General features: G+C 44.1%; 1 protein-coding gene across 1 annotated transcript; it reads left to right on the plus strand.

Moving 5' to 3' along the window:
- The first annotated feature begins 700 nt into the window (after nt 1-700).
- Nucleotides 701-17493, plus strand: LOC120059329 (myosin-7-like). Its single transcript, XM_039008305.1, has 42 exons — nt 701-800; nt 1004-1107; nt 1483-1626; nt 1858-2014; nt 2190-2217; nt 2540-2633; nt 3207-3299; nt 3411-3474; nt 3576-3674; nt 3828-3931; nt 4067-4205; nt 4325-4443; nt 4583-4732; nt 4870-5040; nt 5154-5333; nt 5464-5596; nt 5691-5767; nt 6202-6289; nt 6415-6532; nt 6857-6980; nt 7206-7342; nt 8367-8622; nt 8843-9085; nt 9284-9460; nt 9573-9718; nt 9935-10025; nt 10383-10772; nt 10931-11057; nt 11156-11274; nt 11408-11604; nt 11731-11914; nt 12041-12206; nt 12367-12491; nt 12653-12768; nt 12893-13085; nt 14588-14791; nt 14941-15066; nt 15189-15359; nt 15725-15829; nt 16176-16271; nt 16397-16540; nt 16695-17493. The coding sequence occupies exons 1-42, from the start codon at nt 701-703 to the stop codon at nt 16704-16706; spliced, it is 5811 nt and encodes a 1936-aa protein (XP_038864233.1). The 3' UTR covers nt 16707-17493.
- Nucleotides 17494-17946: the final 453 nt, after the last annotated feature.

Here is a 17946-nt window from a genome sequence, read left to right on the forward strand (position 1 = left end):
TCATCACATACATTTTTTGTATTGAAATTACGCGGAAACAACCTTGATTCAACCAGTTTTTGCACAGATGGGGCCTTCTGTACATTCAGATTCAAGTTTGTTCCATATTCAGATCGTATTATGTTTCTAATAAAAATAATCAAATAGAATGAAAACATTATGTTTCATGGCATGGACAGAAAAGAACACCGCTGTTCCAATTGATTTACAGTGTAAACGTGCACATCTTCTGCACGTTGAGATGACTATGTACAGTTTATGATTGACAGAATGAAGTCAAACATTGACGTAATCCTCTGTAAAACAATGCCGTTTTAAAAATAACTGGCCTACTGTAGGTTTGAGAAGAGATAAAAATGCAGATTGCTATTCGTGACCGTCCGTGCACACGGTCCGGGCCAATAGGCTGCTGAGGAAGGGGACACATGGGGATGTCTGACATAGCTCCCGCTAACCCTGACCTTGAGGAGGACAATAAAAGAGACTTTAGCTCACTAGCTAAACGTTAACAGTGCGTTCAACGGTTAGTATACCAGATGCACCAACTAACCATCATTTTATAATAATAGGCCTATTGATAATCACATTTTACAATTCAAATCGTCTCCGGCAGTTTTGAGCATGTCTTCAATGTGTTTAAGTTGTTGCTCTTATTCATTGTAGGTGCGTTGGTGCTGTTTTTTCCTGCGGAGTTGTCACCATGTCTCGCTTTAATGAAACTAAAGATTTCGGGGATGCAGCCTCGTTCCTACGTCTCACCAATTTGGAGGCTTTGGCCGCCAGGACCCTGGCTTTTGATGGTAGGATAACTGTCAGAAATGCACATCAGTTCAACAATTGTATTTGTCATGCCATACACTACTATCTATGGACAAAAAAACAAACAAAAACATATGGAAGCCGACCATGAGATTTTCTACAGTTTTGCAAGTTTTGATGGTACACATTTTTTGTTAAGTTTTTGCCCCTCTAAATGCCATAAACTTTCTATTATTTTGCTCAGGTACAAAACGAGTCTGGATCCCGGATGAGAAGGAGGCTTACATCGAGGTGGAAGTCAAAGTACTGGATGGTGACAAAGCCACTGTGGAGACCAAAGATGGAAGGGTTGGTCAGCTAGTTGTTGGGTTGAATACAACATAATAAGGATAGTTTGAGCACTTGTCTTGTAGTTAATATGGCAGAAAGTGATATCATAATACTGACTCTTCTCTTCAACACTTGTTGAAACTGACCTCATTAAGTCCATGATATACAGTAGCTAAATCCAAAAATACTTCTCTTTGTTCTGAAGTGCACGGACTGTTATATATTTTTCCGCAGACCTAATAGAATGTATATGAAATGTTAGTACCAAAAGTTGAATATGATGTGGTACAGTAGTGCTTTAAATCCCTTGAATTAAGTGATATATTATCACCTACCTACTGTATGAATTGACTATAGACGTACACTGTTGTTTTTCCCCCTTCTCTTTCAAAGACTCTGGTTGTGAAAGAGGATGACATTCAGCAGACAAACCCTCCGAAGTTTGACATGATTGAGGACATGGCCATGCTGACCAACCTCAATGAAGCCTCTGTGCTTTTCAACCTCACCAGGCGCTACAGTATGTGGATGATCTATGTGAGTGGCGGTTCTGTACATCACACCATAGAGGGGAGGATAAACTGAGGCTATTCTGAACCAGTGAGACTGTGTCTCACACTCTATATGTGGCCTATTTATTTTAGCGTTTCATGATACTTTTATTAATTTAATTTCCTTTCTGTTTAACTCTCTCTCCTTGTCTATATCTCTCACACAACCAATTTGTCTGTCATCTCTTTCTTTCTCTCATCTCATCTCTCTCTGCAGACCTACTCTGGGTTGTTCTGTGTGACAATCAACCCATATAAGTATCTTCCCGTCTATTCGTCTGATGTGATCGCTGCCTACAAAGGCAAGAGGCGCAATGAGACCCCGCCCCATATCTACGCCATCGCTGACAACGCCTACAATGATATGTTGCGCAGTAAGTCTCAACCAATACAGTCTTTGGTCTCAATACACACTCTAAACATAGAAGCTGTGTCATTTTGGAATTAAGAATCCATGTTCTACATTTAGATAAAATATGTTCAGTGCTTACACAATGCCTAAAAATACTTATTTTTCTGCTAACTCTGGGCAATATGTTCTCTTAATAGATTGTGAGAATCAATCCATGCTCATCACGTAAGTCAAAGCACTGCTCTATTCTAACGCTGCCACTAGATTGACACGCCTGTATTTGTTTTCAAATAACTGAAATGTGTTTTCTACAAATTTGTATTTATTCTAATCAATTGTTACAATTCACACAAAACATACAATTCATACTCCCTCCAAAGCATTTAGTTGGCGCTTATTATTTAGGTTTCGACTTCCCTTCCAAGGGCCTCTTGCATTACAGTATTTACTGTGCTGATGGAAACACTCTTGTCAGAGTGCGGTACATACATTTTTCATTATAATTATGTTGATATTTTTGAAATACATTTTTGTCTACCACTCCCAGCGGAGAATCCGGTGCTGGCAAAACAGTCAACACGAAACGTGTAATTCAGTATTTTGCCATTGTAGCAGCCCTGGGTGATGCAGCCAAGAAAGGAGTAAGGCAGAGAGCTTCCCAGATTTGAACATTCCCCCACCCTTTTTTCAACCTAAACCCTTTTTCATCTTTCATTCCTTTTTGCATTTAGTTTTTTTTGGACAAGCTTGTTATATTTGACTTTGATAACTACTGGTTGTGTGTATTTTACCTGTAGCTAGCCTAAAGTTTTCCCCCTGGCTTTCCCTGGTTTGCAAACCAAAGAGTTACCTTTGCTGTTTGTCTCCCTGATCCTGCAGACTTCCTTGTCCCAAAACATGCCTGTTTTTTGTAATCCCTTTTTATTCCATCCTTTTCGCCCTACTTTATCCAGTTACTTTTTGCAACTGTCTTTTTATTTTACCATCTAAGTTGATACCCTATTTTGTTTTTTGACTTTTACCCAGATGTGTTTCTATCCTCCTTCCATCATCATGTTACACATTAGTCCTATTTGGAAGTCCATTTCTCCCCCTCTAATACATTATCTCTTCACACGACAATCAGTGAGAAAAATCACCTTGTGCTTTCCTTAAAATCATGTTGCCATCCTTACAGCAATTGGCATCAAGTCACACATCTTTTACTTCCCCAGGGTACCTTAGAGGACCAGATCATTGCGGCTAACCCAGCCATGGAGGCTTTTGGTAATGCCAAAACACTGAGGAACGACAACTCCTCCCGATTTGTGAGTGTAATGTCATTTATCACTACACAGATTGACTCAACATCTCTTCTGAGTAGAATGGATAAGAATGTGTGTTTGTGTTATGAATCTCTCTCATCTCTCTCGACTTAGGGCAAGTTCATCAGGATCCACTTCGGTCCTACAGGGAAACTGGCCTCTGCTGATATTGACATATGTAAGCTGTCTGACATCACACCATGTAGAATTTAGTTTTTCACATCCAACAGTTTTCCTCCAGGCCAATGCAAACCTCCTCTGCACTGTCACCATTTGTAGATCTTCTGGAGAAGTCCAGAGTAGTCTTTCAGCAGCCTGAAGAGAGGAGCTACCATATCTACTACCAGATTTTATCTCACAAGAAACCAGAGCTTCAAGGTATTGGAAGGCTACAACCAAAGATCACAGCTAAGGGCATATTTAGCAATGGATACATTAAATGAGAAAATATCTATCCCAATAGTTTTATCAGTTCAGAGTTCTCCAAGTGTCCAATGCCTTTAACATGATGTCTTCTCGTTGATCTTCCAGACATTTTGTTGATTTCCACCAATCCCTTCGACTACCACTTTTGCTCCCAGGGTGTGACAAAAGTGGAGAACATGAATGACGAAGAGGAACTGTTGGCCACAGATGTAAGCTCTGCCTCTTTCTACGAATGCTCTTTCCTTCTCTCTGCTATGTTGAGTTCCATCTCTATTGTGTGTCTCTCTATCCTGTCTGTTTTCTCCTAACTCTCTGTCTCTCTCCCTCCCTGACCCCTCCCTCAGCATGCTATGGACAGTCTGGGCTTCACTCCTGAGGAGAAGTATGGCTGCTATAAAATAGTGGGGGCCATCATGCACTTTGGCAACATGAAGTTCAAGACGGTTCAGAGAGAGGAGCAAGCAGAAGCTGACGGCACTGAAAGTGAGTCCCCAATTCCATTTACTTAATGAAACATGAATAGAATATATTTACTCTTAACAGTGTCAATATAGAACACCACCCAATACATACAGTGGGTATGTATGTGCTTTGCTCTTCAGGTGCTGACAAAGCCTCCTACCTGATGGGGATCAGTTCAGCTGACCTCATCAAAGGACTGCTGCACCCTCGGGTCAAAGTGGGGAACGAGTACATCATCAAGGGCCAGACTGTTGAGCAGGTGAGCTCTCTTTCTCTGTCTCTGTAAAACACCTGTAGAACAAGAAGGTATTATGGACTTAAAGCAAATATTATTCACATTTCCAATATTGTTTTCTGAGTCTGTGATATACTGTAACAGCTATGTTTCCTTTGTGTAGGTGAACTATTCAGTTGGTGCTCTAGCCAAATCCACATACGACCGCATGTTCAAGTGGATGGTGGGCCGGATTAACAAGAGCCTCTACACGGCACTGCCTCGCCAGTTCTTCATCGGTGTGCTGGACATTGCAGGGTTTGAGATCTTCGCGGTAGGCCTACACATTATAAAGCCTGCTTCTGACCAAACTCTGCATGATTTGATATAGTCTTTCTCCAGACTGTTTCAGCTCATAAACCTATCCTTCTTTTCTACCCCCCCTCCCCATCTCTCCTTTCTCCGCTCAAGTTTAACAACTTTGAGCAGCTGTGTATCAACTTTACCAATGAGAAACTGCAACAGTATTTCAACCACCACATGTTCATCCTGGAGCAGGAGGAGTATAAGAGGGAGGGGATTGACTGGACCTTTATAGACTTTGGCCTGGATCTACAAGCCTGTATCAACCTCATAGAGAAGGTGTGTGTCTGTTGTCTCAGCCATTCAAATAAGGGGCTAGAGCTGAAGGAACTGCCAATGTTGGGGGGGTTGTATGTGTGTGTGATATTATACTGTTTGTGTGTTTCCTGCAGTCCATGGGCATACTGTCCATCCTGGAGGAAGAATGCATGTTTCCAAAGGCCACTGATGTCAGCTTTAAGACCAAGCTGTATGACAACCACGTGGGCAAGTCTCCCAACTTCCTCAAGCCACGGCTTGACAAGAAACGCAAATATGAGACCCACTTTGAGCTGGTGCACTATGCAGGAGTGGTAAGTGTTCCAGTCTGCTGTTGTGTGTGGAATGGGTGTGTTTCTACCCACGGTTAATTTGAGACATTTACTTTTATACAAATCTGTTGATGTCATCATTGACCCTCCCTCTCTCTCCACCCCTCTCCAGGTACCATACAACATCAGTGGATGGCTGGACAAAAACAAAGACCCCTTAAATGAGACAGTCGTCACCTGCTTCCAGAGGTCATCTAACAAACTGTTGGCAAGCCTCTTTGAGAACTTCATCAGTAGTGATGCAGGTATTTTTTCAACTTTATATCTTCACATATTTGAAAGTGAAACTACAGTAAATGGGGAAATGAAGTCCTCATGATCCACGGTTTGATCTTCCAGCTGCTGATCCAAAGACCGAGGCCAAAGGAAAGAGGAAGAAAGGGGGCTCCTTCCAGACTGTGTCACAGCTTCACAAGGTGTGTAAGAGTGAGGTAGAGACAGACGGGCATTACAAGAGAGTGTGTCTAAGTGTCGTATTGTTTAGTAAAGATCAGAAGAAGGGAAGTATTTAAATGTGCTCTGTGTTCCTGAAGTCACGGTGACGTGCCTGAGTTAAGAGGGAAGTAGTTAAGACTTGCAGTGATGTTTAGGTAACTCAACTCATGAACATCACTTTAAGTCTGTGCTACCTCCACTCTTTCATGCCTCTGACTGAGAACGAGGATGAGGTAAGACACACCTTGGAGAAGAGCACCCTCACTTCCTTAATGTAATGTTCGCTCAACACATTGTTGTTTCAGGTGAGGTACAGGATTGGATCAAAAGGATGTGGGATTTATCAACTAAGACACTTTACTTGCTGATTGAATTATAAATCATACCCACTTTCTGCTAATCTGCCCATTTGCAGGAAAATCTGAACAAACTGATGGCCAACCTACGCAGCACCCAGCCTCACTTTGTGCGATGCATTATCCCCAATGAGTCAAAGACTCCAGGTAATGGATTATGACATATCTAAAGCTTTAATACAACTGACTTCACCTTGTCACCATTGGCTCCATCTCTGCTGCTAGGTGTCTCAGTGCTGTAAGATTGATTCTTTCTGTCCTCTTTATCCCAGGGGGCTTGGACCCATTCCAGGTCCTCCACCAGTTGCGGTGTAACGGAGTACTGGAGGGAATCCGTATCTGCAGGAAGGGCTTCCCTAACCGGATCCTATATGCAGAGTTCAAACAACGGTGGGCACAGCACCTCTCTGGACAATGTTGAACTTTAACATACAGAGACACAAAGGCTGTATTTTGACAGGAAGCCTAATTCTGATCTTTTTGTAACTATTTTTTTTTTTTTGACCAATCAGATCAGCTCTGAAAAAGATCTGATGTGAAAAGATCTGATGTGATTGGTCAAAAGACCAATTTGCGGAGAAAAACAATATCAGAATTGGACTGCCATTGTGAACGCAGCAAAACACGTGTGGACCGTCTCGTTATCAAAATGGCAATATGTGCAGAATAAATGACTTTCTTTGTCTTCCCTGCTGTGTGTTCTTTCCTGTGCAGCTATCGTATCCTGAACCCCATGGCGATCCCAGAGAACTCCTTTGTGGACAGCAGGAAGGCTGTGGAGAAGCTGCTGGGCTCCCTGGACATAGACCACACCCAGTACAAGTTTGGAAAAACCAAGGTGGATACTGTATGACTGGCACTAGTGCACCTGGATGAGTTTGCAGCTGAGAGATACCCTTGCGTTTTGAGATCTCATCTCCAGGTGTCCCTTGTGTTGGGGCTGAAGCTTATAGTATGGCCACTCCTCATCGGTTGTTGACAGAAACAGACAGTATGTTCATGTGTATGGGGGCAGACTTCGAGAGATCCACTATAACTGACAGTATGGTCTGGGTGTCCTCAGGTGTTTTTCAAGGCAGGGCTGCTGGGCCTGCTGGAGGACATGAGGGATGAAAGGCTATCGGAGATCCTTACCATGCTGCAGGCTATGCTGCGGGGCAAACTCATGAGGATGGAGAGACGCAAGATGATGGACAAGAGGTAGGTAACACAGGTCAGGCGTTTCCACTGGGACTGCTGTGTTGAGTTTTCAGGCCCAACCCAAAACATTTTTATTGACAAGGTTATTTAGTAGTGTTTTGTATGGGAACTGTGTGGGTTAGTGTGTGTATTTGCCCTCAGGTTTGTCGGTATGTACGTGGCATGCGTGGAGTGTGGCAAGCGTGTGTCAGCACTTGCTTGCTTTACATTGTGTGTGTGTGTGGTCCTGGTGGAAATAGCCCGTTATAACCTCCGGGTGCAAATGGTGCTTACAAAAACAGGAGGGGTTGACACATGGCCCTTAAAGATCAGTAACAGCAGCTGTCATGTCCTCCAGCCCAGCCTCGTATTAATAATAACGCATTCTCCCCCGGCCCCCTTTTGTCCATGGAGCCTGGAGTTCAGAGCCCCCACATAGCTGGAATAACTGGTCAGGTGATAAGGGATTAAGTCTTCGGTTTCACAGAGGGCTGGAGTTTCAGATAAAGGACCTCTACCTGACCTTTGTCTGGCCCACAGTGAGTCTCTGCCTTGCTTTTCCTGGGATTCACTATTGATTTATTTCCCCGGCTGGAATGCTTGCTGTGTCATAGCACCCGCTATTGTAAAGCAAATGATCCAATGACCGGCGCTCGCTGGGCCATATTTGGTAAGCAGGGCACACACAGATCTAATTTAGAACAGGAGGAAGGGAGGAATCTGGACCACGCCACCAGCCCACCATGACCAGTTCATTGGACACAAGTGTACGGGTGGAAAGCCATAGGACAAAGAATTCTAGCTACCTTTATGGTCTACTGCTTCACAGCCTATTTCCAAAAAGCTCTACTAATACACACTTTAAATGTGTTATCCTCTCACTTCTCTATCCCTAATCAAATCAGGCATATGTTGAAGTATTTTCCCTTTCCTTTGTTCATTCTTAAAAGGTCATTCGGAAAATACAACTTACTTCATCACCTTAGTGCACACAAATCATTCACCTCTGTGTAACCCTGAATGCCTTCACCCTCTACCTCCACAGAGAGGCTATAGAGGTGATCCAGTGGAACATCCGTGCATTTGCAGAGGTGAAGAATTGGCCATGGATGATGCTGTTCTTCAAGCTCCGGCCTCTCCTGAGGAGTGCCACGGCCGAGAAGGAGCTGGCCGCCCTCAAGGAGGAGTTTGCCAAGCTGAAGGAGGCATTTGACAAGTCAGAGACCAAGCGCAAGGAGGTGGAGGAGAGACAGGTGGCCCTGATCCAGGAGAAGAACGACCTGGCCCTGCAGCTGCAGGCAGTGAGTGTTTACAGATGAGATCAGAGAACACACTGTACAACAGAATAACATTAAGAGGATTAATGAGACAGGATTAGTAAAGATGAAGACAATATGATGAGACAAGATTAATGTGGACTTTTAATAAGATTCAACCAGAGACAATTAGGCAATAAATCAAGATAAGAGATGCTAAGGGGAAGTACTAAACAGGAAGTCTCTGTGTGACCCCTGACCTCAGGAGCAGGACAACATGGCGGATGCAGAAGACCGCTGTGACCTGCTGATCAAGGCCAAGCTGCAGCTGGAGGCCAAGATCAAAGAGCTGATGGAGAGACTGGAAGACGAGGAGGAGATGAACGCCAGCCTGACTGCCAAGAAACGCAAGCTGGAGGACGAGTGTGCAGAGCTGAAGAAGGATATCGACGACCTGGAGATCACCCTGGCCAAGGTGGAGAAGGAGAGACATGGCACAGAGAACAAGGTGAGCAGGGGAATGGTGGCTCACTGCTTGCAGAGACATTATTCAGCATTCCTGTAAACCTCTTGGTTTTACCTGGGCAGTCAATTTACTGTACTGTATATTATATTTCAGAGATTATTTCTCACATTGCTGGTATATTTCCTTTTCTTCTGATATATTATATTTGTTCCACATTGTTTGTTCCCCATCTTTCCTCAGGTGAAGAACCTGATGGAGGAAATTGGTGTTGTGGACGAGTCCATCGTGAGCCTGACCAAGGAGAAGGCGGCTCTGCAGGAGGCCCACCAGCAGGCCCTGACTGACCTGCAGATCGAGGAGGACAAGGGCAACGTTCTGAGCAAGGCCAAGGTCAAGCTGGAGCAGCAAGTGGACGATGTGAGTAAAGGGGCATGAAAAATACACACTTTAACCTCAAACAGTAACCTAACTATCTCCTTAGTTAAGCACATAGCGATATGTTATACTGATGTAACCCCCCCCCTCCAAGTTGGAAGGTTCCTTGGAGCAGGAGAAGAAGGTGCGTATGGATTTGGAGCGGATCAAGCGTAAGCTGGAGGGGGATCTGAAGCTGTCCATGGAGTCTGTCATGGACCTGGAGAATGACAAGCAGCAGCTGGAGGAGAAACTCAAGAAGTGAGAATCATCTCTTCAATCTGTTAGTTAATACGGCCTTTATAAGTGGTCTGTGAAATCCTTGTTAACTGACCAAGTATAAATAAACTACCTACTGACTGTCAATTAGTCTGCAAATGAATCACGTATCAGCATTTTACAGTGAAATGTTTATCTATGTTAAATATTTTTTGTACTGTCTATTTCTCTGACTCCTCACTATCTCTCCCTGTATAGAAAAGACTTTGAAATGAGTCAGTTCAGTTCTAAGGTGGAAGATGAGCAAGCCCTAGTCATTCAACTCCAAAAGAAAATGAAGGAATTGCAAGTATGTCTATCTATATGCCTCTACATGCTCTTCTTTTGTAAAGTTAGTTAGAAAAATGTATTAAAGCATCACTCCACAATGATACAATAGTTGACAATACCAAAAAAAAAGATTTTAAAAGCCACATTGTGGACCACCAGTTTTTAAACAATAAATGCGGTCATAGTTAAACGTGGTAGAGTATTTCCTTTGGAGTCATCTATAATGCATCACATCATCTATGTACATGTATGCGTAATCAAAAACAACAAAGTACAGAAGATAAAAGGACATTTAGCACTTATAAAGACATCTCCATTGGAGGATAAGGTATGTTACTAAATTGCTCATGTAAATGTTACCCTGCCTCTCCCTCAGACTCGTATCGAGGAAGTGGAGGAGGAGTTGGAGGCGGAGAGGCAGTGGAGGACCAAGGCAGAAAAGCAGCGTGGCGACGTGTCCCGGGAGCTGGAGGAACTGAGCGAGAGGCTGGAGGAGGCAGGCGGGGCCTCGGCCGCCCAGATCGCCATGAACAAGAAGCGCGAGCAGGACTTCCTGAAGATGCGGAGAGACTTGGAGGAGGCGGGGCTTCACCACGAGGCCACAGCGGCCGCCCTGAGGAGGAAGCACGCTGACAGCATGGCAGAGCTGGGCGGGCAGATTGATATGCTACAGCGCGTCAAACAGAAGCTGGAGAAGGAGAAGGCGGAGTACAGGATGGAAGCAGAGGACCTGGCTTCTAACCTGGAGCGCCTCTCCAAGTCCAAGGTGAGGGGGAGAGAGGGTTCGCCTGGTCACTGAGATGTTGCGGTCTCCTCAGTGTCCCAGACACAAGGCTAGTTGGGATGGCCTGCAACAGTATGAGAAGTTAGAAAATACTGAGTGTTATGTCATGTATGCTAAGGCAGAGTTTTGCTTAATAACAGGCTACCACAGAGAAGATGTGTCATCTGTATGAGGATCAGATGAACGAGGCCCGGGCCAAAGTAGAGGAGCTCCAGAGACAACTGACTGACATCAGCAACCAGAGAGCCTGCGCTGTCACTGAGAGCTGTAAGGGTCACACGGGCCATGGCAGGGCATGACAGAAGGTCAACCGACCTTGGGAAACTCACCAAATGTTTCTCTCCCTCTGTCTTCTCTGTGTGTAGCTGAGTACAGCCGTAGGCTGGAGGAGCGGGAGGCTATGGTCAGTCAGCTGCAGCGCACCAAGATCTCCTTCAGCCAGAACACGGAGGAACTGAAAAAACTGCTGGAGGAGGAGAACAAGGTCAGAGGTCACACTTAAGTAAAACATTAAGTGATCAACCTGATATGTAAAAATTAAAAAGATTAAAGGCTTTTTCCTGTCGGACCCCATAACAAGAATATGAATGATGTGATTTCTTCCTCGTCTGTCCCAGGCTAAGAATGCCCTGGCCCATGCCCTCCAGTCCTCCAGACATGACTGTGACCTGCTTAGGGAGCAGTATGAGCAGGAGCAGGAGGCCAAGTCTGAGCTGCAGCAGGCCCTAGTCAAGGCCAACGCTGAGGTGGCTCAGTGGAGGACCAAGTATGAGATCGATGCCATCCAGAGGACTGAGGAGCTGGAGGAAGCAAAGTAAGTCTGATGCTCTCAAATGATCTGTTTGTCTACATAAATGAGCGTGAAAAAAGCTTTTGAACAATACTGGCTTATTGCTCTTCTGATAAACGTTCATGTTAACCCCTGACTGTGACCTTAAAGGAAGAAGCTGGCGGTGCGTCTGCAGAACACTGAAGAGGCAGTGGAGGGATCTCATGCTAAATGCTCCTCTCTGGAGAAAACCAAGCACCGTCTGCAGACCGAAATCGAAGAGCTGATGGTGGACCTGGAGCACTCCAATGCTGCTGCCCTTGCCCTGGACAAGAGACAACGCAACTTTGACAAGGTAAGCAGTGAGCCCATAAGCATTAGTAGTTAGTAAGTTGTCAAAAGAAGGATTTTCAAATTTGCATGACAACCCTTTTGCACAATAAGTCATAAACATGAGTACTGACAATGTAAAATGCTGCAGGTGCTGTCAGAGTGGAGGCAGAAGTATGAGGATTGCCAGTCGGAGCTGGAGAGCTCTCAGAAGGAGTCTCGCAGCCTGAGCACTGAACTCTTCAAGTTGAAGAACTCCTACGAGGAGGCCATAGACCACCTGGAGACACTCAAACGGGAAAACAAGAACCTGCAAGGTAAACACTGCTCTAAATAATACCAATAAACCATTGTCGTTTGAGGGACGAGCGTGGTCGTAGGAGTGACGCCACCTGTCTAAAGACAATGCTAATAAACGTCACAAGAGTGAACACAAAGGCCTGTCTATCTAACCCAGTGTGTTAATTGTTTCCCCAGAGGAGATAGCTGACCTAGCTGACCAGATCAGCCAGGGTGGGAAGACCATCCACGAGCTGGAGAGGATGAAGGTGGTTCTGGATGTCGAGAAGAGTGACATCAAGGCTGCTCTGGAGGAAGCTGAGGTGAGCACACAGAACTGACTGTGGTTGGAAAGTGTCTATTCTTACCACAAGGGTACAGAGAGACCAGTGGAAACCTGAGAGGAGTGATCTGACAGGGGTGTTAGGTTGGTGAGACTCTGTAACTCCGCTAAATGTAACACTGTTCTATTGCTCCGAGTCAGGGCACCCTTGAGCATGAGGAGAGCAAGACCCTACATGTCCAACTGGAGCTGAACCAGTTCAAGACTGAGGTCGACAGGAAGATAGCCGAAAAAGACGAGGAAATTGACAGCCTCCGGTAAGGACTCATGATCCATGATAGTTTTCCAGTATGCTTTTAAAAGCAGCACAGATTTGTCATTATTCATGATGGTGTTTTAGGCTCCTCTCTCTAAGCAGTCTATTTGTCACTTTTCCTGCAGCCGGAACCACCAGCGCTCCCTGGAGTCCCTGCAGACAACCCTGGAGACCGAGGCAAGGTCCAGGAACGAGGCGGTACGGCTGAAGAAGAAGATGGAGGGAGACATGAACGAGATGGCGGTCCAGCTGAACCATGCCAACCGCCATGCTGCTGAGTCCCAGAGACTACTGCACCACCTGCAGGGCCAGATTAAGGCCAGTGGAGCACTAACACAATTCATGCTTTTAAGTTATCAACATTGTCATAGATTTGTCACACAAACAACACGTGTAAGGAAACACAATTCATACTTAGGGCAGATATTTAACATTTTAGACATTTATCAAATGCTCTTATCCAGAGCGACTTACAATTAATGCATTCATCTTAAGATAGGGGAGACAACAAGTGTTGGAGTAGTTCAGCTAGTAAGCATGTAGTTCAACTAGTAATTAAACTACATTCTGCAGTAGCTTGGTGGAAGATGAGTGGTGGAAAAGGACTCAATTGTCATACTTGAGTAACAGTAAAGATACCCTAATAGAAATTGACTCATGTGAAAGTCACCCAGTAAAATATGACTTGAGTAAAAGTCTAAAAGTATCTTCTTATAATCCTTAAGTCTATTGATGCACCCATGTCTCAATCTGAGTAACATAATAAAGAAATCCCCATCAATATCTATCAGTTTAAACTGGAGATATCAGTTTTTTTTGCATGGGCTGCGTCTCAATCCACCACATCCTCCTATGTCATCCTTCCACATTTGCGGTGCAAGGTGGCCGAGCTACAGCGGTGTTTGTCAGACCATGAGACATCCCAAAAAATGGTCTTCTCACGAAAACGTCTGTAGTGTCCGAACTCCATGGACAGGGAAGACTCTCAAACCCGATGGTGTTCTCCATTTTGCTCTACGACTCCCACAAATGTCACGGGACTCATCTGAATGTAACCCATACAAACAAATCGAAGTATGGAACAAATATCTTTTGTGCCAACAAAAATAAGGGGTTATATGTGTAAAAAAAAAAAAAAATCTATACCTCTTAGATATGACAGACACTTCAAAACCTTATTCCTTAGGATTTATTTTTTGACTGTCTTTTTTGCCATTTATGAATGTGTTATTCAATGCGACTATGGGCTAAGGCCAAATGCAATATAAAAAAAAAAGAAAAGAATAATAATTATACCCAAAGGGTTCTTAAAATTCCAAATCAAATAGTTAAATGATCCATGGTATGACCATCTAAACTCCCCCCTGCCGCCAGATCAGAGGCAGTAGGGATGATGAAACGTTATATTGATAGGTGCGTGAATTGAACAATATGGCTGTCCTGCCTGAGCATTCGAAATGTAACAAGTACTTTTGGGTGTCAGGGAAAACTGTATGGGAGTAAAAAAGTACATATCCCAACATATACGTATGGGAGTAAAAGTTGTAAAAAAATAGAAATAGTAGACCCCCAAACAACTACTTAATTGAAAATACTTTAAAGTACTACTTAAGTACTTTACACCACTGGTAGTTGAACTCAAATCAAATTTAGATAGTGTTTTCAGTAGTTTGTTTTTTTGCCGTGTAGCTAACTACTGGAACTACACAACTTTTTTAGCAAAAAACTAAAGAAAAAAATAGGCAAGAATTACATGAATCGTTATTAATAAACCATTTGTTCAGTGACCATTAACCACTGTCGTCTGATGGGGTCTACAGGACCTGCAGTTGGAGCTGGACGACCGCATCCACCAGAATGAGGAGCTGAAGGAGCACTGGGGCCTGACGGAGCGCAGGAACAACCTGCTGGTGGCCGAGGTGCAGGAGCTATGCACCGTGGTGGAGCAGACTGACCGCGGACGCAAGATGGCCGAACATGAACTGCTGGAGGCCACTGAGAGAGTCAACCTGCTGCATGCCCAGGTAGGAGACACCTCAGGGAACTGGCTGGTTAGGGCCTGACATGGGATGGATGAGAGGATGAAAGGTTTGAAGGATGTGTACATTGTTACAGGATTGTTGGATATATCTTAGCCACACAGAAACCCTAGTATTTTATTCTGCTTGAACAGAACACAAGCCTGATCAACCATAAGAAAAAGCTGGAGAGTAACCTGTCCATGCTGGCTGGGGAGGTGGATGAGGCAGGACAGGAGTGCCGTAATGCAGAGGAAAAAGCCAAGAAGGCCATCACAGATGTGAGTTACCTAGAGAGTGACCCCCTGATCTCACAATATTCAATGCTTTAATTGTGTGAAGGGGCAACAAATCCAGTCCATTTTGAAACTAGGGTTATGATATTCCCTCATCTCCTGTCCAGGCGGCCATGATGGCAGAGGAGCTGAAGAAGGAGCAGGACACCAGCTCTCATCTGGAGAGGATGAAGAAGAACATGGAGCAGACCATCAAGGACCTGCAGCTCCGGCTGGATGAGGCAGAGCAGATCGCCCTCAAAGGAGGGAAGAAACAGATCCAGAAGCTGGAGATCAGGGTGAGGTTCACGTTAAAGCGAATAAAGCCATGCAAATTCAATTAAATGAATTCAATTAAATGAAAAATTGTACAATTAGAGCAAAAATAATGTCCTCGTGCTTCCAGCAAAAAGATGCACAACTTAATCTTTGATTATGGCTGAACTATGCATCTTCTAGCCTTCCCAAGAGGCTAAAATCTCATGATTAGGTTGCAAGGTTTCTATAGTATTTTAACAAGGTCTTCTTTTGGGGGGGGTTAGATTGCCTCACTTTTCAAAAAAGCAAATCCCTTAAACATTTAATAAAATGTATATTGGCGTAATGGAACTCACACAGCACAACATCAATGAATGGCTAACTGACCGACCTCTGTGACCCACAGGTGAGGGATCTGGAGAGTGAGCTGTTGTGTGAGCAGAAGAAGAGCGAAGAGTTTCAGAAGGGAGTACGCAAGTATGAGAGGAGGGTCAAGGAGCTCTCCTACCAGGTAACCAACCACAGCAGTCAGTGCCCACCTGTGGAGGCTGCTGAGGGGAGGACAGCTCATAATAATGGCTGGAATGGAGCAAATGGTATCAAACACATGCTGGATACCATTCCATTCACTCCATTACGCTCCACTCCAGCCATCATTATAAGCCGTCCTTCCCTCAGCAACCTTCACTGATGCCCACCTACACAGTACCCCCATTTCATAGCAACACGTTGTAGTTGAACCAGAAGAATAAAAGCAGTAATGGACCACTTTCACTGCATCAACAGATGATTGAGGACAATTAAGGTAGTAGATGCCTTGACAGTCCATTATTGAGTGTTTGTTGCTGTTTGTTCAGGCTGAGGAGGACAGGAAGAACCTGCTGAGGATGCAGGAGCTCATTGACAAGCTGCAGGCTAAAGTCAAGAGCTACAAGAGGCTGGCTGAGGAGGCGGTGAGTATTATAGGTTCTCTTCAGTCACACACAACAGCCCATCTGAACCAACAATTTCTTACCATTACTGAACAATAAATTGACATATTTTGTAATATTAAGTAATTTCCCTCTCGCCCCACTAGGAGGAGCAGGTGAACTGTAACGTCACTAAGTACAGGAAGATGGTTCATGAGCTGGACAACGCAGAGGAGAGGGCAGACATGGCGGAGACTCAGGTCAACAAACTGCGTGTGACTGTGCGCACCCGGGACCCAGGGCCAGCCAAGGTGAGCCCCGATTTCAGTTCAACTCTGTGTTTATGTCCATGGCTAGCGCTTCAGAGGGGTTGGGTTAAATGCGGAGACACATTTCAGTTGAATGCATTCAGTTGTACAACTGACTAGGTATCCCCTTTGCTTTCAACCTTGCTTGTCTTTCCAGATTGCAGAATGAAAATGGAAGCCTGGTAGTGTTCCTGTACCAAACTCTTTCAGATGACTGCAATGTGTGTTAAAAGGTCCAATGCAGCCGTTATCTCAATATCAAATCCTTACTGTGATTGTTTTCAATTCAAATGGTCAGAAAGACAGCTTTTTAGCAAAGAATTTCAAGCAATAATTTTTCTAGGACTGTCTGGGAGTGGTCTGAGTGGGGAGGGGAAAACAAAACAGAAAACTAGCTGTTATTGGCAGTAGTTTGGAACTCCTTATTGGTCTATTAACTACTTGCCCACCTGGTGCTGACAGCAGGTAGGCCAAAACCTCATCAGACCAAAACAGGCTGTAATTTCAGGTGTCCTTTTCAAACTACACTAAAAAGGGACATTATCATAATTTCAGTATTATTCTAACCTCGGTGTGGAAATATATTTAAAAACACAGAAATCTAAATTTGACTGCACTGGGCCTTTAAGTGTGTTTTGACTAGTGTGTGTTCAAATAGCAATAATTAGTGATAGACCAACACAAGCCAATGCCTTGTTAAAAGCTGAAATACTAAAATATCCTTTAACATGACTGTTCACTGTCAACAATACATTGTATAACCTACATCCATGTAATGTAGTAAGTAAAGTCACTTAAATAAAGAGACAAGACAGATTCAAAGATGTTCTGTTTTTTCCCCCTCATTCGCTTAACAAGGTGAAGTTAGAGGGTGGCGGTGATACCTGTGTATTAGATGAACACAAACACCCTCTCTGAGAAGGGCTCAGACAGACCAGGGGTTTTTCTGGATCAGATTGGGGTTTAGGTGGTGGGCATGGTCAATGGCGCAGTCACTCTTGCCCGCAATGTTGCAGTTTTTAAAGCTAGTGGTGGTCCCATGTCATAATAAAAATACTCATGAAAGCGTCTTTTTTTATTTTAGATTCTGTTTAATTTATATTTTGGTGATTTGTTAGTTCTCAAAGATGATCTATTTTTAAAAATATATAGGTCCATTATCTTTTCTACATACTTCCTGCTTTTTAATTGTTTTAAGTTTACACTGAAAACATTTCACCATCCTGAATGTAAAAATATTTATACTGTTTGGTCAGCCTAAGACTTTTCTATGCAGAAAAAAACCTGGTGGGCCCAGTGTCACATACAGACCCACACATCCTGAGAATGGACACAACGTTTACGAGCCTCATGCTGTAAGTGAAGCACCTTTCCTAACATTACTAAGGATGCCAGTCAGGACTCCTGTG

This window comes from Salvelinus namaycush, chromosome 14, assembly GCF_016432855.1.
Source record: "Salvelinus namaycush isolate Seneca chromosome 14, SaNama_1.0, whole genome shotgun sequence".
In the NCBI taxonomy this organism is placed as follows: Eukaryota; Metazoa; Chordata; class Actinopteri; order Salmoniformes; family Salmonidae; genus Salvelinus; species Salvelinus namaycush.